The 20462-nt window shown below is 43.2% G+C and overlaps 1 protein-coding gene across 3 annotated transcripts in view; it reads left to right on the top strand.

The window, feature by feature from the left end:
• PIBF1 (progesterone immunomodulatory binding factor 1) overlaps positions 1-20462 on the top strand; it is a 283033-nt gene that overhangs the window by 35583 nt on the left and 226988 nt on the right. For all 3 annotated transcript variants that reach the window (XM_077297253.1, XM_077297252.1, XM_077297251.1), the window contains exons 4-6: positions 7645-7843; positions 18397-18516; positions 19367-19500. In XM_077297253.1, coding sequence (XP_077153368.1) covers positions 7645-7843; positions 18397-18516; positions 19367-19500 — 453 coding nt within the window. The remainder of the gene's footprint in view (positions 1-7644; positions 7844-18396; positions 18517-19366; positions 19501-20462) is intronic.

Here is a 20462-nt window from a genome sequence, read left to right as displayed (position 1 = left end):
TCGCTGCGGTGAAGGCTTATTCGCCTCCTCCTCTCATTCAGGTGGTCGCCGGCTTCTAATCTAGGCCCCGGCTTCTCGGGCCTACTTCGGCACGGCGGTCGCCGGTTTCTAATTTAGGCCCCGGATTCTCGGGCCTACTCTGGCGTAGTAACTTCGCCCCCCATTTGCTCTCCTTCGGGAGGGCTTTCTCCCGCCCGTACCTTCTTCCTGCAGCGGCGCCTAGGTCCGCCCCCATAGCAGTGCCCGCAACTGGCGCCTTATTGGTTCCCCTGGTGTGTGCGCTTGTCTCCGCCCACTTCTTCCTAGCCACCGCTCTCTCTACAGCCGGCGCCATCTTCCTGCCCCAGGCTTGCGCTGTCTGCCCCGCTCCTCTTCCGGTTTTAATGAGCAGGCCTTTTGCCCTCCCACCCTTTTCCCTGCAGCACACCTTTTACTGTTTCCTCTGGCATAACCACGGGTCGTCGCATCCAGCGGTGCATCTGTCTGCAGGACCTGCTCCTCTACAGCCTGGAAGCTACAGGACATCTGCTGTGAGTATCTCTGCACAGCAGACTGACACTCCCCTCTGCTTCCGTCCCCTAACCCTCTGGCACCATGTCTAATTCTAAGGGAGAACGCTCCTGTCCCCGTGCTTCTTCTGCTATTTTGGTCCGTCACTTTGTATGTTCGCCCTGTATATGCAGACATCCCTCCCTCTGTCAGGACTGCAACAGCTCCACGGTGCCCACCACCCTGGACACCCCTGCTGTCCGAGAGAGTGAGTTCCCTATCCCAGGGTGGATCTCCTCTCTGTCCCAATCCCTGCAATCTCACCCGAGTGTCTCAGACCCTAGTGTCTATGCTTGATAGTTTGCCCCTGACGACTTCCGCTGTAGCCAGCGGGTCACAGGAAGCTCCGTCCAAACCTACCAATATTGGCCGCAAAGGATCTAGACAGGAACGCCGGTCTGAATTGTTTTTTCCCTGTCTTTCTCCCCCGAGTCAGGCGAAGCGTTCTCGGATGCGCCTTCGGAAGATGTTTTGAAGCTGGATTCTAACCAAATCGCTAGCATGAGGGATATGGTTCAGAACCTCATTGCTGCAGTTAACCAGACCTGGGGCATCAAAGACTCCGCTACGGAACCCACAGATCAGGCGGTTTCGTTTAGACGGTCCAAACCACCTTCCAAAGTTTTCGCCCCTCATTCTGAATTCGAGGAGCTGATGGCCAGACGCTTTCAAAGAGGACCGCGCCTCGGCGTGTTATATATTTTTTCCCCGGAGCTCCGCCAACTGGACAGCTTCTCCCTCCGTGGACCCGCCAGTCTCCAGACTATCTACCTACACAGTCCGGCCCTTTTCCTGGTGCAGCATCTTTGAAGGAATCTAATGATAGACTTTTAGAATCCTTTGCAAAGTCAGCCTTCGAAGCTGCTGCTTCCACTCTTTGTCCGGCTTTTGCCTCCTCATGGGTTTCAAAGTCTGTGGCCAAATGGGCAAAGCAACTCCGTCAAGGCATTCTGGCTGGGCCCAACCAGAACAGCTAGCAGAGCTTGCCAACCAGATTTCTCACGCTAGTGAGTATTTGGTCTCTGCCTCCCTGTATGCCGCATCTTGTGCAGCTCAGGCATCCAACAATGTTGTTGCATCCGCCGGACAGTTTGGCTTAAGGCCTGGCAAGCGGACCTGTTTTCTAAAGTCCCTTACCACCTTGTCCTGGACTGGACCAAATTATTAAGGACGCGACCGGGGGGGGACAAGTTCCCTTCTCCCCCAATCCAAACCTCGCGGACCTCTTCCTTACAGCAGATGTCGCAAGCGCGCCAAGATAGGAAGAAGTTTTCCTTTAGGGTACCGTCTCACAGTGGCACTTTTGTCGCTACGACGGTACGATCCGTGACATTCCAGCGATATCCATACGTTATCGCTGTGTCTGACACGCAGCAGCGATCAGGGATCCTGCTGAGAATCGTACATCGTAGCAGATCGTTTGGAACTTTCTTTCGTCGCTGGATCTCCCGCTGTCATCGCTGGATCGTTGTGTGTGACAGCGATCCAGCGATGCGTTCGCTTGTAACCAGGGTAAACATCGGGTTACTAAGCGCAGGGCCGCGCTTAGTAACCCGATGTTTACCGTGGTTACCAGCGTAAAAGTAAAAAAAAAAAACAGTACATACTCACATTCCGGTGTCTGTCCCCCGGCGTTCTGCTTCTCTGCACTGTGAGCGCCGGCCGGCCGGAAAACGAGCACAGCGGTGACGTCACCGCTCTGCTTTCCGGCCGCTGTGCTTACACAGTGCAGAGAAGCAGAATGCCGGGGGACAGACATCGGAATGTGAGTATGTACTGTTTGTTTTTTTTAACTTTTACGCTGGTAACCACGGTAAACATCGGGTTACTAAGCGCGGCCCTGCGCTTAGTAACCCGATGTTTACCCTGGTTACCCGGGGACTTCGGCATCGTTGGTCGCTGGAGAGCTGTCTGTGTGACAGCTCCCCAGCGACCACACAACGACTTACCAACGATCACGGCCAGGTCGTATCGCTGGTCGTGATCGTTGGTAAATCGTTTAGTGTGACAGTACCCTTAGGCCTACTTCTTCCTGGCACTCCCGCTATTCCCAAGGAAGATCCACCAGGTCTAGACCTGGAAGATGTACCTCGGTATGATTCTCGCTGAGATCCCGGCGCATCTCCCAAGCTGGGCGGTCGTCTTCCTTTCTTCAAAGACTTTTGGCTTACGGCGATGGAGGATGCATGGGTCAGTGAAGTGGTATCCTCGGGATACAAAATCGATTTAGTTTCTCAGCCCTGGGATTTCTTCGAATCTCGCCCTCCAAAAGACCCGACTTTGGTTCCGGGTTTCCTTGCAGCCATCGCCTCCCTCCTCAGCGCGGGGGTAATCGTTCCCGTTCCAGAAAAAGAAGGATTCACAGGCTTCTACTCGAAACAATCCCGGATCTCAAGTTACTGAATAAAAGGGTTCGCCTGCGACTTTCAGAATGGAATCCCTTCGTTCAGTAATCACTTCCATGGAGGCATAGGAATTTCTGTACTCCATAGACATTCTGGATGCCTATTTTCATGTCCCTATATTTCCTTCCAGGACATCACAGACACAGGACCTTAACAAAGATCATGGCAGCCTCGCTGGCCATCTTGAGGGTCAGAGGTCTGGTACTCGTTCCGTACCTCGATTATATTCTCTTCAAGACTCCATCCTTTCTCAGGCCCAGGAATGCTTGCCCATCGTTCTCGACACCCTGTCCCGTTTCGGGTGGCTTGTCAACAAGAAGAAGTCTTGCCTTGTTCCGACTCAGCGCCTTGTGTTCCTAGGCATGCTGTCCGACACCTGTCGAACCAGGATTTTTCTTTCCGAGGAGAAGAGAGCTTTTCTCCGCCGGGAAATTCGCTTGTTTCAGGGCACCCGGCTTCCATCCTTCAGAACGGTCATGAAGGCCCTGGGAAGGATGGTGGCAACATCGGAAGCGATCACCGTCGCTCAATTCCACTCACGACCTCTTCAGCAAGCGATCCTTTGGCAGTGGGACAAGTCTGTCCTTTGTCTGGATCGTCCAATTCGTCTTTCACCCTGAGTCAAACGGTCCCTCAATTGGTGTCTGACGTCTCCTCTCATCTTCCTAGGTCGGTCCTTCCTTCCCGTTCCTGGCAGGTTGTGACGACGGACTCCAGTCTTCTCGGCTGGGGGGCGCTTTTTCGTCCCCGGACCGTTCAGGGACGTTGGTCGGCGCTGGAGTATTCGCTGCCGATCAACATCCTCGGAATACGGGCCCTTTTTTTTTTCACTGTCCCTCCTTCACTGGGAGAGACTTCTCAGGGGTCTACCAGTCTGAATTCAGACAGACAATGCCACGGCTGTGGCGTATGTCAAGCACCAAGGAGGGACTCTGAGTTCCTTGGCATTTTCCGAGGTTTCCAAGATCCTCCTTTGGGGGGAGGTGACGGTTTTCCAGCGACATCCGCGGTGCATATCCCCGGTATAGACAATTGGGTCGCCGACTTCCTCAGCCGCGAGGGCCTTGCCGCAGGGAAATGGTCCCTGCATCAGGAGGTCTTCCATCAAATTTGCCTTCGATGGGGGACTCCGGATGTGGACCTCATGGCATCCCGTCTGTATAGGAAGGTCCCTCATTTCGTCTCCAGATCCCGCGATCCTCTCGCGGTGGGTGCCGACACTCTGGCCATTCCTTGGTCGCAGTTCGTACTTCCTTATCTGTTCCCCCCTCTTCCTCTTCTTCCCAAACTACTGAAGATCAAAGCGGAGGGGGTAACGGTCATCCTGATCGCTCAGGATTGGCCCAGGAGGTCTTAGTTCACGGAGATCGTCAACCTTCTCGCGGACGCTCCCTGGAGGCTTCCAGACAGATCCGGTCTGCTGTCTCAAGGTCCGAACTGCCACCCGAATTCTCGGTCGCTCAGTTTGACGGGGTGACTGTTGAGACCGCGGTTCTGAAAGTGCCCGGGTTTTTTTCAGATCGAGTGATTCACACCATGATCCAGGCTCGGGAGTCTTTGTCTTCCAGGATCTACTATCGAACTTGGATGGCCTATTTTCGCTGGTGCGAGTCCAATCATGTTCCACCTATGTCCTTTTCTCTTCCCTCTATTTTGGCCTTCCTTCAGGCAGGATTGGATGTGGGCCTTGCCCTTAGTTCCCTAAAGAGCCACGTTTCTTCACTCTCCATCCTCTTCCAGAAGACGTTATCTTCTCGGCCACAGGTCAAGACCTTCCTTCAGGGATTAGCCCATGTTGTCCCTCCGTACAGGGCTCCTGTGGATTCACGGGATCTTAATCTTGTGCTGGAGGTTCTGAGGGGTCCCCCCTTTGAGCCTCTTAGGGAGGTTCCCTGTCAGTTCTATCTTGGAAGGTGGCTTTTCTTAGCCATCACTTCTATCCGGCGCGTTTCCGAGTTGGCAGCCTTTTCTTGCCGACCTCCTTTCTTGGTCATGCACCAGAACAGGGTGGTCCTGAGTGCTCTGCTTTCCTTCCTTCCTAAGGTGGTTTCCACCTTCCTCCTCAACGAGGACATCGTCCTACCTTCCTTTGTCCAGCTCCGACTCATCCTATGGAGCGATCGTTGAACAAGCTAGACCTCGTCAGGGCGGTGAGGGTCTACCTGGCTAGAATGACTTCCTTTCGGAAGACGGACTCTCTTTTCGTCATTACTGATGGCATGCGTAGAGGCCTGCGCGACTATTGCTCGCTGGATCAGAACGGCAATTTTGGAGGCTTACCGGGTCAAGAACAGAGTGCTCCTCCTGGGGTTAGGGCTCACTCTACCCGGGCAGTCGGCGCCTCCTGGGCGGTGCACCACAGGTCTTCCGTCCTACAGCTTTGCAAAGCGGCAACCTGGTCTTCCATCCACACGTTTGCCAAATTTTACAAGGTCCATACCTACGCTTCGGCGGACGCCAGCCTAGGCAGAAGGATCTTGCAGGCGGCAGTGGTGAGTCCTCTGACCTGATGAGTCTGTTTTTCCCACCCCAGTGACTGCTTTGGGACGTCCCATGGTTCCTGTGTCCCCCAATGAGGCGATAGACAAAACAGGATTTTTGTTTGCTTACCGTAAAATCTGTTTCTCGGAGCCTCCATTGGGGGACACAGCACCTTCCCATATTAGTCAGTTTCTGTGGTTCTGTGTTCTATTACTGTTTTCATGATTACAGTTCTCATGTTTGTGGTTATGTTATTTCAACCTTATTGTTTTTCTCCTACTGCTTTCTCACTAACTGAAGTTCTTAATGCCAGTCGGTGGGGTGTACACTGCAGAGGAGGAGCTAACTTTTTTTGTGCATAGTGTCAGTCTCCTAGTGGCAGCAGCATACACCCATGGTTCCTGTGTCCCCCAATTAAGGCTCTGAGAAACAGATTTTACGGTAAGCAACCAAAAATCCTGTTTTTTCTTCACTTGCAGGTCAGACCATGGGCTTATAGATAGCTGAAAGATAGTGGCCACATCTTATAGCGGCAAATTCTGCTGACAGATTCCCTTTAAAATTGCAACAAGCAGCCCAGTAAGTGACAAATCACTGGAATCGGAGTCTCTGCCCCTACATTATGCTGAGCACTCTCAAAAAATCTGCTGACAGATTCCCTTTATAATCATCAGCTAAATATAGAATATCAGCACAAATCAATGTGTATACTGCAACAGGGTTTAGAAAATATGCTTCCTTTTTTTTCTCTGTACTTTATGACCCTTGAGTTCCTTCCAACTCTAACATTCTATGATTCTACGATTGTCTTTCCCATCACTCCATAGAAGAGGTAATGCAATCCAATACTTGTGTATGTGCTTTACAATGATCATTGCAGTAGTGGATGTTGACCATATTAGTCTTCGGTCTAAACATCTTTGGGTGGTTTGTAGCCAGGATAATCTTTGTATCCCCCGCATGTTCTCTTTTATTTCCTCTTATGATTGTGTATTGCTTTTTGATTTGGGATAATTGACCGCACTTGATTTATCCTGTAACGTTATATCTTTGTTTCGGTTCATAGTTATTAATTTTCAGATTAGAAAATTCCCTTGTTGAATAGCTGCTCAGGATTTATTATTTCAGATGGTGTTTCCAAGCATAATTTGGAAGGGATAGGAATACTATTTTTTTGCTACACAGCACAGCTTTTTTTTTTTTTTTTGTTCAGTGAAGCCGACTATTCTTTAATTTTAATATTTGTGTTGTTAAAACAAACAATTCTAATATATAAGTGAATTCTGGATGTATCATGTATGAGATGCTCAGGGTCATACTCTTAGTGACATCATCCCCAAGTTTACGAGCATGTTACTGTAATTTAGGAGCTAATGGAAACACTGCTTAAACACTAGAACACTGGGTTTCTATAGCATTTATGTCATGTTTGGCAAACATTTTAACGCAAAAATGCAGATTATATGAAGTAGAAAACCTGTGTACCTGTTTGAACCATTATATTTATGTGCCCCCACTTTGTTGAAGGTGGCTTTAATATTTAGAAAAAAAATACAAGTGCTTCTCACAAAATTAGAATATCATCAAAAAGTTCATTTATTTCAGTTCTTCAATACAAAAAGTGACACTCCTATATTAGATAGAGCCATTATAAACAGAGTGATCTATTTCACGTGTTTATTTCTGTTAATGTTGATGATTATGGCTTACAGCCAATGAAAACCCAAAAGTCATTATCTCAGTAAATTACAATATTTTATAACACCAGCTTGAGAAATGATTTTAAAATCTGAAATGTTGGCCTACTGAAATGTATGTTCAGTAAATGCACGCAATACTTGGTCAAGGCTCTTTTTGCATCAATTTAATGAGAAGCACTTGTAACAGCAACCAAGAATTCTGCACCTGGTTGTACATGCCACTTTGGTAGCAGTTATAATAGCTGTATATTTACAAATGCACCAAATTGTGGCACACCATGTCCTGAAGTAGCCCAACAAAGAGGTGGCGGGAGGAAGTCTTATGTCTAGAAAGGGGCTCCAATCTGCCACACTGCTTGATCTGCTGGGTTAATCTAAGTTTATACAAGACCAAGCCGATGATGTGCCAGGTGTAAGGCGGAATTAATAAATCTAAGTGTTTTTTTGCCAAGCTCTAAGTGATGGTTTGACATGGGTCAAGCTAATGTAACATTTGCCATTGTGTTTAGAAAACATCAAGAACAAATGAAAAAGGAAATGGAAACAATACTGTCAAGGCTGAAACAGTCGGAAGAAACCAATCAGCATCTGAGAGAGCGGGCGGGGAGTATACGCCGCGGCCTACGTGACCTGGAGCTAACCAAGGAAGCCTATGATAATCTGAGCGGCCTTCCCGAGGACCAGCTCTCTATTCCTGAATATGTAGCGGTAAGTCTGGAGTGGATGGCATGAGAGTTTATTACACACCACTTCTTTTACCATCTTTAAGGGGTTTTCCAGGTTTATTTCTTTTTTTTCCACCAGTTTGCTGTCACTAAAAATCAGAACTTGAGTCTTACTTATCCCCTGCTGCTCCAGAAAATCCTCTCCACTGCTGCCCCTGGTCTTTGTTGACATGGCTGTGCTCCGTGATTGAAGAAACAACATTCACATGACATTTGTATGGCAGAGTAAAACGCAATTAAACTTGTATCCTTGGGCGCGAATAAACAGGCGAGATCGCACAGACAACTAGCGGCAACATTTCAGCAAACCCATAACGTAAGCAATCAACGTAATACAAGATTCTATTACCCGCCATGTTTAGTCTATAACATAACCAAGGACTGACAAAACCACAGAGAGAATGAGGAAATGGGGGGAGGTGTAAAAGAATGATCCATTGTGTTGAGCCCCAAAATAATCTCAAGTAATTCAACCCCTGCATTCAAAAGCCGTCATATATTCCATCCTCCTAATATCAGAAATTCTGCAGAGCAAGTTCGGAAAAGAGCGGGGGTTCTTCTTCCAATGGAGAGCAATCAGGCACCAGGTGCTGACTTATGAAGGAGCAGTTTAGAGGACTCTCTACCCATCTCCTGGGAGGAACATTGTGATTATAGATCAAACGATCCAGAGAAACCTCAGAGTACAGTGTCTTGTGGATCAGGGATTTAACGAAGAGCCAGAACCCCATAATTCCAGGACATGACACATGACCAGAAGATGTGAGTTAGTGCAAATGTTTTTTTTTTTTTTCTTTTTTAACCATACCGGATTTTTTTTAATGTAAAAATTACTCAAGCAACAAAAACACATGACAGCAATCGCCATATGAGTAGAACATGTCTAAGAATATATATTCCTCACGTGTATTAGTAATATCAACCATATTGCCATAATGGTTAGGTATGTAGCCCATAAAGGTGGATATAGAGATATTCTATATATATATATATATATATATATATATATATATATATATATATATATATATATATATATATATATATATATATATATATATATATAATATAGCGATGGCACTTTTTGCTGAATGATTGCTGTGATTTAATGGTCAGTGATATCAATGAATAAACACTAGCAGCACTATACACTATTTATTGCCACGTATAGCCATATCCATGACATGTGTGTTCTACGTGTTTACAGCCGACGTATGTGTGTTTGGTATGCAGTTTTTTGTTTCCACTATTCTTGGACCAGTATATAGTTGTTTTTCCTTGATTGTTTGCCCCGGATCTTTTTAGGAAGAGTTTTCAGCAGACTCCTTATAATCAGAGGCGATGACAGGTAGGACTAATAACAAAGGATCCACCAATCACAAAAGGCAATGTTATAGCTGGCCGTGCTTTCCCTCCCTTTCCAGTGACCTTTCCACATGTTCTTTAGATGCTATGGTACGAAAAATAAAAAATTCCCAATGGCCAGTGTGAAAACTACATTTATTTTTACTAAAAATTGTGAAAAAAAAAATTCTAACATTTTTAAAAGATACATTTAACATAAAAACTTGATTTCAACAATAGTCCACCTCCCATAAATTATATGCGAAATAAAAGCTGTCATTTTCTCACAGCGAGTTGTGATGTTCTGAAGGTTTTCTATCCTTTTTCTGTAGCTTGTCTGACAAGAGGAGTTTCTAAAAGGGGCGGTTTGTCATTAAAGGGTCTAATGGTATAATATGCAGCACTGTATTTTTGTGAAGATTTCTAGCGTGCCATGAATATTTAAGGATTGGTAGATAATAGTCGGTGATATGTATGTCAATGTTACTATGTCCTAACATTAGTTCAGATTCTAAAGGTATTCGTGTTATGACTTATTAACATGACTCGCATATAGTTCTCACCATAAATAAGTACACCCTTAACAGATTTGTCAGCATGCCTTTAGTTTTCTTTAAGAATCAACCTTTTCTATACCATACTACAAAATACAAGACTTGTTGTTTTGCACACCCCTAAAAAAGTACTTTTCCAAACAAATCCATTCAAGACCATGTTGCAAAAGTTGCGAGTACACCCCAATGAAAGTCTTAGGAGCAAAGCTAAAGATTAGACTACAAAACTGTAATTGGCAAGAATACAATGACAGGAAAATCGAATTATTCATTACACAGGTTTCCATTAGACAGTTGACGATGTAACGGCATCATTTAGCAAAGAAAATTCTTTCCCATTTCATGTTGTCTCTAATGGCACCACGTGGAAGAGAAATGTCACGAGACCTGAGAAAGAAAATAATTTCATTATACAAGAAACGTGAAGGCTACAAGAAGTTCAGCAAAGCTTTACTTATTAGTCAGGATACCGTAGCAAAAGTGATGCCAAATTTGATGAGAAGGATTGAAGAAAATCGACATGGAAGTTCCTTGCAGTTAGCTAAAGTAGAAAGCCAAACCCAGGCTGAGTGTTTCCCATGACACAATGCAGAGCACATTACAGTGAAATGGCATCCATGGGTGTCGTCCATGAGGAAAGCCTCTCGTAAAATGCATGCACACAAAAATCCCGCAAACAGTATGCCAGGGCCCATGCTGAAAAATATGATGACTTCTGGGACTCTATAGTCTGGGTTGATTAGACTAAAAAAAGTTTGTTTTTTTCTAAACTGATGGCTTCAAAATTGTATGATGTCACAAGGTGAGGAATACAAAAAAATGCATAGTGCATACATTGAAACTTGGTGGTGGCAGTGAATTCCATTCACTTTTATAGGATGGATCTGCAGTACATGATACAGCTTCTATAGAATGTACCAACTGTTGTCATTTGTATTGTGGCCACTTGGGGGAGCTCCTGCCACAGTGCTTAATCTGTGATTCCAACTAGATATGTGACATGTGCGGTAGATGTTCCCTGAGAGGTATGAAGGCAACGTTTTCTGCCGGGTTGTGTTTAAAACAGACAATGCTCCCTGATATTAGAAATATGTAATGCCAATTTGTTGGCTTGCAACTACCATCTAAGATATTCTGTGTAATGTAGTAATGTATGCTCATTTAGCACTTTGATATCCTATAAAATACATGTACTTGTATAGTGCTATAGTAAACACCATAGAATATATAGTACAGACCAAAAGTTTGGACACACCTTCTCATTTAAAGATTTTTCTGTATTTTCATGACTATGAAAATTGTACATTCACACTGAAGGCATCAAAACTATGAATTAACACATGTGGAATTATATACTTAACAAAAAACGTGTGAAACAACTGAAATTATGTCTTATATTCTAGGTTCTTCAAAGTAGCTACCTTTTGCTTTGATGACTGCTTTGCACACTCTTGGTATTCTCTTGATGAGCTTCAAGAGGTAATCACCGGGAATGGTTTTCCAACAATCTTGAAGGAGTTCCCAGAGATGCTTAGCACTTGTTGGCCCTTTTGCCTTCACTCTGCGGTCCAGCTCACCCCAAACCATCTCGATTGGGTTCAGGTCTGGTGACTGTGGAGGCCAGGTCATCTGGCGTAGCACCCCATAACTCTTCTTCTTGGTCAAATAGCCCTTACACAGCCTGGAGGTGTTTTTGAGGTCATTGTCCTGTTGAAAAATAAATGACGGTCCAACTAAACGCAAACCGGATGGAATAGCATGCCGCTGCAAGATGCTGTGGTAGCCATGCTGGTTCAGTATGCCTTCAATTTTGAATAAATCCCCAACATTGTCACCAGCAAAGCACCCCCACACCATCACACCTCCTCCTCCATGCTTCACGGTGGGAACCAGGCATGTAGAGCCCATCTGTTCACCTTTTCTGCGTCGCACAAAGACACGGTGGTTGGAACCAAAGATCTCAAATATTGACTCATCAGACCAAAGCACAGATTTCCACTGGTCTAAGGGTACCGTCACACAGTACCATTTACATCGCTACGACGGCACGATTCGTGACGTCGCAGCGTCGTATGATTATCGCTCCAGCGTCGTAGACTGCGGTCACACGTTGCAATCACGGCGCTGGAGCGATGCCGAGGTTTGCTGGTAACCAGGGTAAACATCGGGTTACTAGTAGCGCAGGGCCGCGCTTAGTAACCCGATGTTTACCGTGGTTACCAGCGTAAAAGTAAAAAAAAACAAACAGTACATACTCACCATCTGATGTCCGTCAGGTCCCTTGCCGTCTGCTTCCTGCTCTGACTGAGATCCGGCCGTACAGTGAGAGCAGAGTGCAGCGGTGACGTCACCGCTGTGATCTGCTCTCACTTTCCGGCCAGCAGACAGTCAGAGCGGAAAGCAGACTGCAAGGGACCTGACGGACATCACATGGTGAGTATGTACTGTTTGTTTTTTTTTACTTTTACGCTGGTAACCACGGTAAACATCGGGTTACTAAGCGCGGCCCTGCGCTTAGTAACCCGATGTTTACCCTGGTTACCAGCGAACGCATCGCTGGATCGCTGTCACACACAACGATCCAGCGATGACAGCGGGAGATCCAGCGACGAAAGAAAGTTTCAAACGATCTGCTACGACGTACGATTCTCAGCTGGGTGCCTGATCGCAGTAGCGTGTCAGACACTGCGAGATCGTATGTATATCGCTACAACGTCACGAATCGTGCCGTCGTAGCGATAAAAATGCCACTGTGTGACGGTACCCTAATGTCCATTCCTTGTGTTCTTTAGCCCAAACAAGTCTCTTCTGCTTGTTGCCTGTCCTTAGCAGTGGTTTCCTAGCAGCTATTTTACCATGAAGGCCTGCTGTACAAAGTCTCCACTTAACAGTTGTTGTAGAGATGTGTCTGCTGCTAGAACTCTGGCATGATACAAATTCTAACAGTCTATTCAGTAGGACTATCAGCTGTGTATCCACCAGACTTCTGCACAACACAACTGATGGTCCCAACCCCATTTATAAGGCAAGAAATCCCACTTATTAAACCTGACAGGGCACACCTGTGAAGTGAAAACCATTTCCGGTGACTACCTCTTGAAGCTCATCAAGAGAATGCCAAGAGTGTGCAAAGCAGTCATCAAAGCAAAAGGTGGCTACTTTGAAGAACCTAGAATATAAAACATATTTTCAGTTGTTTCACACTTTTTTTGTTAAGTATATAATTCCACATGTGTTAATTCATAGTTTTGATGCCTTCAGTGTGAATGTACAATTTTCATAGTCATGAAAATACAGAAAAATCTTTAAATGAGAAGGTGTGTCCAAACTTTTGCTCTGTACTGTACATACTTGTATAGTATTATAATAATAATAGTAATCTCTTTATTTATATAGCACCAACATATTCCGCTGCACTTTAGAGTGTGCACACATTATCATCGCTGTCCCCAATGGGGCTCACAATCTAGATTCCCTATCACTAAGTTTTTGGAATGTGGGAGGAAATCGGAGTACCCTGAGGAAACCCACACAAACACAGGGAGAACATACAAACTCCTTGCAGATGTTGTCATTGGTAGGATTTTAAACCGGGACCCCAGCGCTGCAAGGCTGCAGTGCTAACCACTGAGACACCATGCTGCCCAAATATGTATTATAGCATACAATATAGAATATATTTACTTGTATAGTATTATAGCGTACACTATGGAATATATGTATTTGTATAGTATTATAGCATACATTATAGAATATAGGTACTTGTATTATAGCATACACTATAGAATATAGGTACTTGTATAGTATTATAGCATACACTATAGAATATAGGTACTTGTATTATAGCATACACTAGAATATATGTACTTGTATAGTATTATAGCATACACTATAGAATATATGTACTTGTATTATAGCATACACTAGAATATATGTACTTGTATAGTATTATAGCATACACTATAGAATATAGGTACTTGTATAGTATTATTGCATACATTATAGAATATAGGTACTTGTATTATAGCATACACTAGAATATATGTACTTGTATAGTATTATAGCATACACTATAGAATATATGTACTTGTATAGTATTATAGCATACACTATAGAATATAGGTACTTGTATAGTATTATTGCATACATTATAGAATATAGGTACTTGTATTATAGCATACACTATAGAATATAGGTACTTGTAGAGTATTATAGCATACACTATAGAATATATGTATTTGTATAGTATTATAGCATACACTATAGAATATAGGTACTTGTATTATAGCATGCACTATAGAATATAGGTACTTGTATAGTATTATAGCATACATTATAGAATATAGGTACTTGTATTATAGCATACACTATAGAATATACAGTCATATGAAAAAGTTTGGGCACCCCTAGTAATGTTAACCTTTTTTCTTTATAACAATTTGGGTTTTTGCAACAGCTATTTCAGTTTCATATATCTAATAACTGATGGACTTAGTAATATTTCTGGATTGAAATGAGGTTTATTGTACTAACAGAAAATGTGCAATCTGCATTTAAACAAAATTTGACAGGTGCATAAGTATGGGCACCCTTATCATTTTCTTGATTTGAACACTCCTAACTACTTTTTACTGACTTCCTGAAGCACTAAATTGGTTTTGTAACCTCATTGAGCTTTGAACTTCATAGCCAGGTGTATGCAATCATGAGAAAAGGTATTTAAAGTGGCCACTTGCAAGTTGCTCTCCTGTTTGAATCTCCTCTGAAGAGTGTCATCATGGGCTCCTCAAAACAACTGTCAAATGATCTGAAAACAAAGATTATTCAACATAGTTGTTCAGGGGAAGTATTCAAAAAGTTGTCTCAGAGATTTAACCTGTCAATTTCCACTGTGAGGAACATAGTAAGGAAATGGAAGAACACAGGTACAGTTCTTGTTAAGGCCAGAAGTGGCAGGCCAAGAAAAACAGAAAGGCAGAGAAGCAGAATGGTGAGATCAGTCAAGGACAATCCTCAGACCACCTCCAGAGAGCTGCAGCATCAACTTGCTGCAGATGGTGTCACTGTGCATCGGTCAACTATACAACGCACTTTGCACAAGGAGAAGCTGTATGGGAGAGTGATGCGAAAGAAGCCGTTTCTGCAAGCACGCCACAAACAGAGTCGGCTGAGGTATGCAAAAGCACATTTGGAGAAGCCAATTTCTCTTTGGAAGAAGGTCCTGTGGACTGATGAAACCGAGATTGAGTTGTTTGGTCATACAAAAAGGCGTTATGCATGGCGACCAAAAAACACAGCATTCCAAGAAAAACACTTGCTACCCACAGTAAAATTTGGTGGAGGTTCCATCATGCTTTGGGGCTGAGTGGCCAATGCCGGTACCAGGAATCTTGTTAAAGTTGAGGGTCGCATGGATTCAACTCAGTATCAGCAGATTCTTGACAATAATGTGCAAGAATCAGTGACGAAGTTGAAGTTATGCAGGGGATGGATCTTTCAACAAGACAATGATCCAAAACACCGCTCCAAATCTACTCAGATATTCATGCAGAGGAACAATTACAATGTTCTGGAATGGCCATCCCAGTCCCCAGACCTGAATATCATTGAACATCTGTGGGATCATTTGAAGAGGGCTGTCCATGCTCGGCGACCATCAAACTTAACTGAACTGGAATTGTTTTGTAAACAGGAATGGTCAAAAATACCTTCATCCAGGATCCAGGAACTCATTAAAAGCTACAGGAAGTGACTAGAGGCTGTTATTTTTGCAAAAGGAGGATCTACAAAATATTAATGTCACTTTTATGTTGAGGTGCCCACACTTATGCACCTGTCAAATTTTGTTTAAATGCAGATTGCACATTTTCTGTTAGTACAATAAACCTCATTTCAATCCAGAAATATTACTGTGTCCCAACAGATATTGGATATATGAAACTGAAATAGCTGTTGCAAAAACCCAAATTGTTATGAAGAAAAAAGGTTAACATTAATAGGGGTGCCCAAACTTTTTCATATGACTGTATGTATTTGTATAGTATTATAGCATACACTATAGAATATATGTATTTGTATAGTATTATAGCATACACTATAGAATATAGGTACTTGTATAGTATTATAGCATACACTATAGAATATAGGTACTTGTATAGTATTATAGCATACACTATAGAATATAGGTACTTGTATAGTATTATAGCATACACTATAGAATATAGGTACTTGTATAGTATTATAGCATACATTATAGAATATAGGTACTTGTATTATAGCATGCACTATAGAATATATGTACTTGTATAGTATTATAGCATACATTATAGGATATACAGTAGGTACTTGAATAGTATTATAGCATACACTATAGGATATAGGTACTTGTATTATAGCATACACATGTATTTGTATAGTACTATGGCATACACTATAGAATATAGGCACTTGTATTATAGCATACACTATAGAATATATGTATTTGTATAATATTATAGCGTACACTATAGAATATAGGTACTATAGGATATAGGTACTTGTATAGTATTATAGCATACACTATAGAATATAGGTACTTGTATTATAGCATACACTATAGAATATAGGTACTATAGGATATAGGTACTTGTATAGTATTATAGCATACACATGTATTTGTATAGTATTATGGCATACACTATAGAATATAGGTACTTGTATTATAGCATACACTATAGAATATACGGTACCTACTTATGTAATATTACAGTTTGTAGAGGTAACATTATGCTATGGTTTTGTATAGCCATTTGTGTCCAACACCAATTCTACTCAGAAGTATCATCACATATTAGGTGGGACATGTTATTCTTTTATATTACATTGTTAGAAGCTATTTTCTGGTTCTCCCATGACTGTAGGTGTTAGGGGGATAGCAGATCTGTGGGGGTCCGGCACCCCACCGATCAGCTGCTTTCAGCTTTGCCAGTTTTAAACAGTGGAGAGAGCCAACCAGCACAGCCCATTCTTCATGTGACTGTCCCCGGGACTGCCATCCATCCCTTACTCATTTTAGTAGTAATAGAGCAGCAGCCCTCAGGAACGACCACAACAGACGGAGCGGTCATATTGTAATCCCACCAATCTGATGTTGATGACATATACTGAGGATAAGTCCTCGGTATGTGAAATCTAGAAGACCCCTTTAATGGGCCACCTATAAACAGAGGTCATGTGACACGGGGGTCATGAATTCCCACACTGACGCCCAACTCACGCGCTGAATATAAGAACTTCTTACACTCCTCTTGTTTGACACCTGTATGATAATTTGGGAATGGACTCCCTCTTTTTAGGAAGATAGATTGCAGCACGGCTTAGAATGACAGTAAAAACATGATTAAAATAATCTGATCATAGAGGGTTAGAAAGTGTGAGAAGGTGTGACCTGTCTGCTGGAGGTGATCAGGTTCTCCGCTTCTGAATGTAAACAATGGATCTTTCCATGAACGCTCCTGGGAGCGTCTGAGAAGATCTTGGAAAGGTTTCCTACCATTAATTATACAGCGATTAAGATTTATTTACAAACAAAACAGAAAACCCTTTTTAAGCATTTATTTCCTGAGCAATTTCCTTAGCATAGATGTGGGAGGATTTATTCTTGTACATCACTGCTCCATTCACCTACATCACCAGGTCTCAGACTGATCTTATGGGGATAGGGATCATTTCTACCATTCAATGTGTTTAAAAAAAATGTGCCCCTACTATGTACTGTGTAATGGCTGTGTCTGACCGCTCAGGGACATGGTCTGATCATACCACAGCTCCTGGGCAGGGGGAAGCAAAAGAGTATACAGATAGGACAATGGGGGATCACAGCTGATGCTTTAGTTGATGTAAAATACGTTTTATAAGCAGGCAGGGAAATGTTTTACCTCACAGAAAGATTCAGCTGCGATCCCCTGTAATGTCTGTATACTCTCCCGCCCCCCCGCCCAGGAGCTGTGGTATGATCAGACCATGTTCCTGTACGGTCAGACACAGCCATTACACAGTACATAGTAGGGGCACATTTATAAGGTTATCTCAGCACAGGAACATTTTATTTAAACACATCCAATTGTGGAAATTATTATTATTCCAAAATCTGTAGATAAAATGTACTTTGTTCGAAAAAAAAAAAACCCTTTAAGGTCAGAAGCCACCTGTAGAAAGGGTTTTCTCACTTCTTTTAATAACATGATATCTTTGGAAACCTGAAGCAGTTAAAATACGCTCAAAAGACTGAACATATGAACAGCAGGTCGTTTTGACTTGAAAATGTTCATTATTTTGAGCGTTTTCTGTGCGGCTTTTCGGAGCAGAATCCGCCTGTTATAGGGATCATGTGCACATACCCTGAATGCGGATGTCAGAGGACCATCAGCCCCGGCAGCATTGACCAGAGATTGCCTGCAGGTCCCTCCAGAATGAGATGTCATAGTGTCAGGCCAGCAAGGGTCCTTCTGGTAACCTGAGGTAATGACAGCCATCTAACATCGGATGCACCTGCATATATTGCTGCTTCTCCACTGGACATGTACACATAATTACTTGTTTCACACTCACAGCTTTATTGCTACAATTGGTAAAAGGAATGTAATTGTCATTACTTCAGGTCCGTTTCTATGAAGCCCTGCATCCGCTGAAAACTAAAATAAGCGACCTCCAAATGAAGAATGAGAAGCAGTGCGAAGAGATGGATGGAGGCAAGCAGCAGCTGAAGCGTCTGCTAGAGGTGCGTTATCGTCACCGACCATTGAGGCGAGGTGGAATATTAGTGTCTCTTTAAGGCACTGAGATTTGTAAATTGGCATTGCGCCGCTCCCATGGTGGCCGTCCACATTTCACACATGCTTCTTGCATTATGCAGCCCCCCTGTTTGATTCTGTATTTTCTCCTGCATTGCAGGATTTTAGCAATGCAAAGTAGATGTTGTCAGGCTGCTCCTGTTTTAGTACATCCTCGGGTTTATTTCTCTTGGTGGGTAATGCTGACCTATGGCTTGGTCAATATTTGCCTTATGAACATGGAAACAGCAGAAGATAAATCTAGCTAAGCATGTTTTTCAACTTCTTCCAGATGTTTTGCACCGTGCGTGTGGTTGGTATATTTAGCTCTCCTTTCATTTTAAAGGTCACATGTTGCAGGTATGTGAGGTGTCATTTTCGGCACCACTATTGTACAGCCATCAACCTGCGTGAATCAGTGTGTGTGTATATACTATATATATATATATATATATATATATATATATATATATATATATATATATATATATATATATATATATATATATATATATGCACAAGGTGGCCACAAACATCACACAAATATTGGGGGGAGCTGAGAGTACCCTGTTCCTTGCTCCCCTCGGGAGGTATTGACGGTCAGGAGGAACAGCTCGGCCCACAGCTATCGAAGATGTTTGGTGACTTTAGACTGTACTCCCCTACTGTCCCACACCTCGACCACCGCTAGAAAGGCATAGGTCCCAGGGCGCTGATACTATAGGGCTGTTAGCGACCTAATAATGCTGGCACCCTTCATTCCTATATGGAACGTCTCATCAGTCTGTTTCCTGGCAGAGTTATGAAGAGGAGAGGAGACGCCGCTCGGAGTTGGATACGAGATGTCAGCGGTTAACACTGCAGCTGGCCGACACTAAACAGCTCATTCACCAAGGAGACTTTAAGATCGAGAATTATGACAAAGTAAAAAGGTATCAAACATGATGAGGTGGACATTAAAAATTAAAATGTACGCTGTGTCATGGGAATGTTTGGGGGCCGCTCAGCATACAGGAACACTCAGCCTGCTGCTCTTTAGTGTACTGTAAAGAGTTGGGCATGTAGTCACGTAGTACTCTGACCAGGCCGTGAGCTGTTCCTACACATATTATTAGCGTTCATATAGCAGCATGTGAACTGTGCCATAGAGAAGTGACTGGTTGGCAGTGCAGGTTACAGTATAATACATATGGAATGCACCATGCTCGTGTAGTGAGTTACTGTGTGGAAAAGAAAGCGTTCAATGTATAAGGGTAAAAAAAATCTGTGTAAAATTCATAGCAAAATCCACATATATCACAGTAAGATTTTGCTGTGCGCTCATCACAGATTTGCTGCTTTTGTACTTCCCCTTTCATTGCACAGACAGTAATATTATCAGCATGATCTGTCCAGGTCTGTACATCTGAATAGAAGCATACTAATCAGCCCCGCAGTGGTAGAAGCTGGCATTGAGTTATTTTATTTATTTTACTCACATTACCGTTCAAAAATTTAGGGTCACTTAGAAATATCCTTATTTTTGAAAGAAAAGCACAGTTTTTTCCAATGAAGCTAACATTAAATGATTCAGAAATACACTCTATACATTGTTAATGTGGTAAATGACTATTCTGGCTGCAAATGTCTGGTTTGTAATGCAATATCTTCATAGGTGTATAGACGCCCATTTCCAACAACCATCACTCCAGTGTTCTTATTGTACTTTGTGTTTGCTAACTGTGTTAGAAGGCTAATGGATGGTTAGAATACCCTTGAAAACCCTTGTGCAAGTATGTTACCACAGCTGAAAACAGTTTGGCTGATTAGAGAACCTATAAACCGGACCTTCCTTTGAGCTAGTTGAGAATCTGGAGCATTACATTTGTTGGTTCCATTAAACTCTCAAAATGGC

Source organism: Ranitomeya variabilis, chromosome 3, assembly GCF_051348905.1.
Source record: "Ranitomeya variabilis isolate aRanVar5 chromosome 3, aRanVar5.hap1, whole genome shotgun sequence".
Lineage (NCBI taxonomy): Eukaryota > Metazoa > Chordata > Amphibia > Anura > Dendrobatidae > Ranitomeya > Ranitomeya variabilis.
Note: the sequence above shows the minus strand (reverse complement) of the source record. Positions and strands in the feature narration are given on the sequence as shown.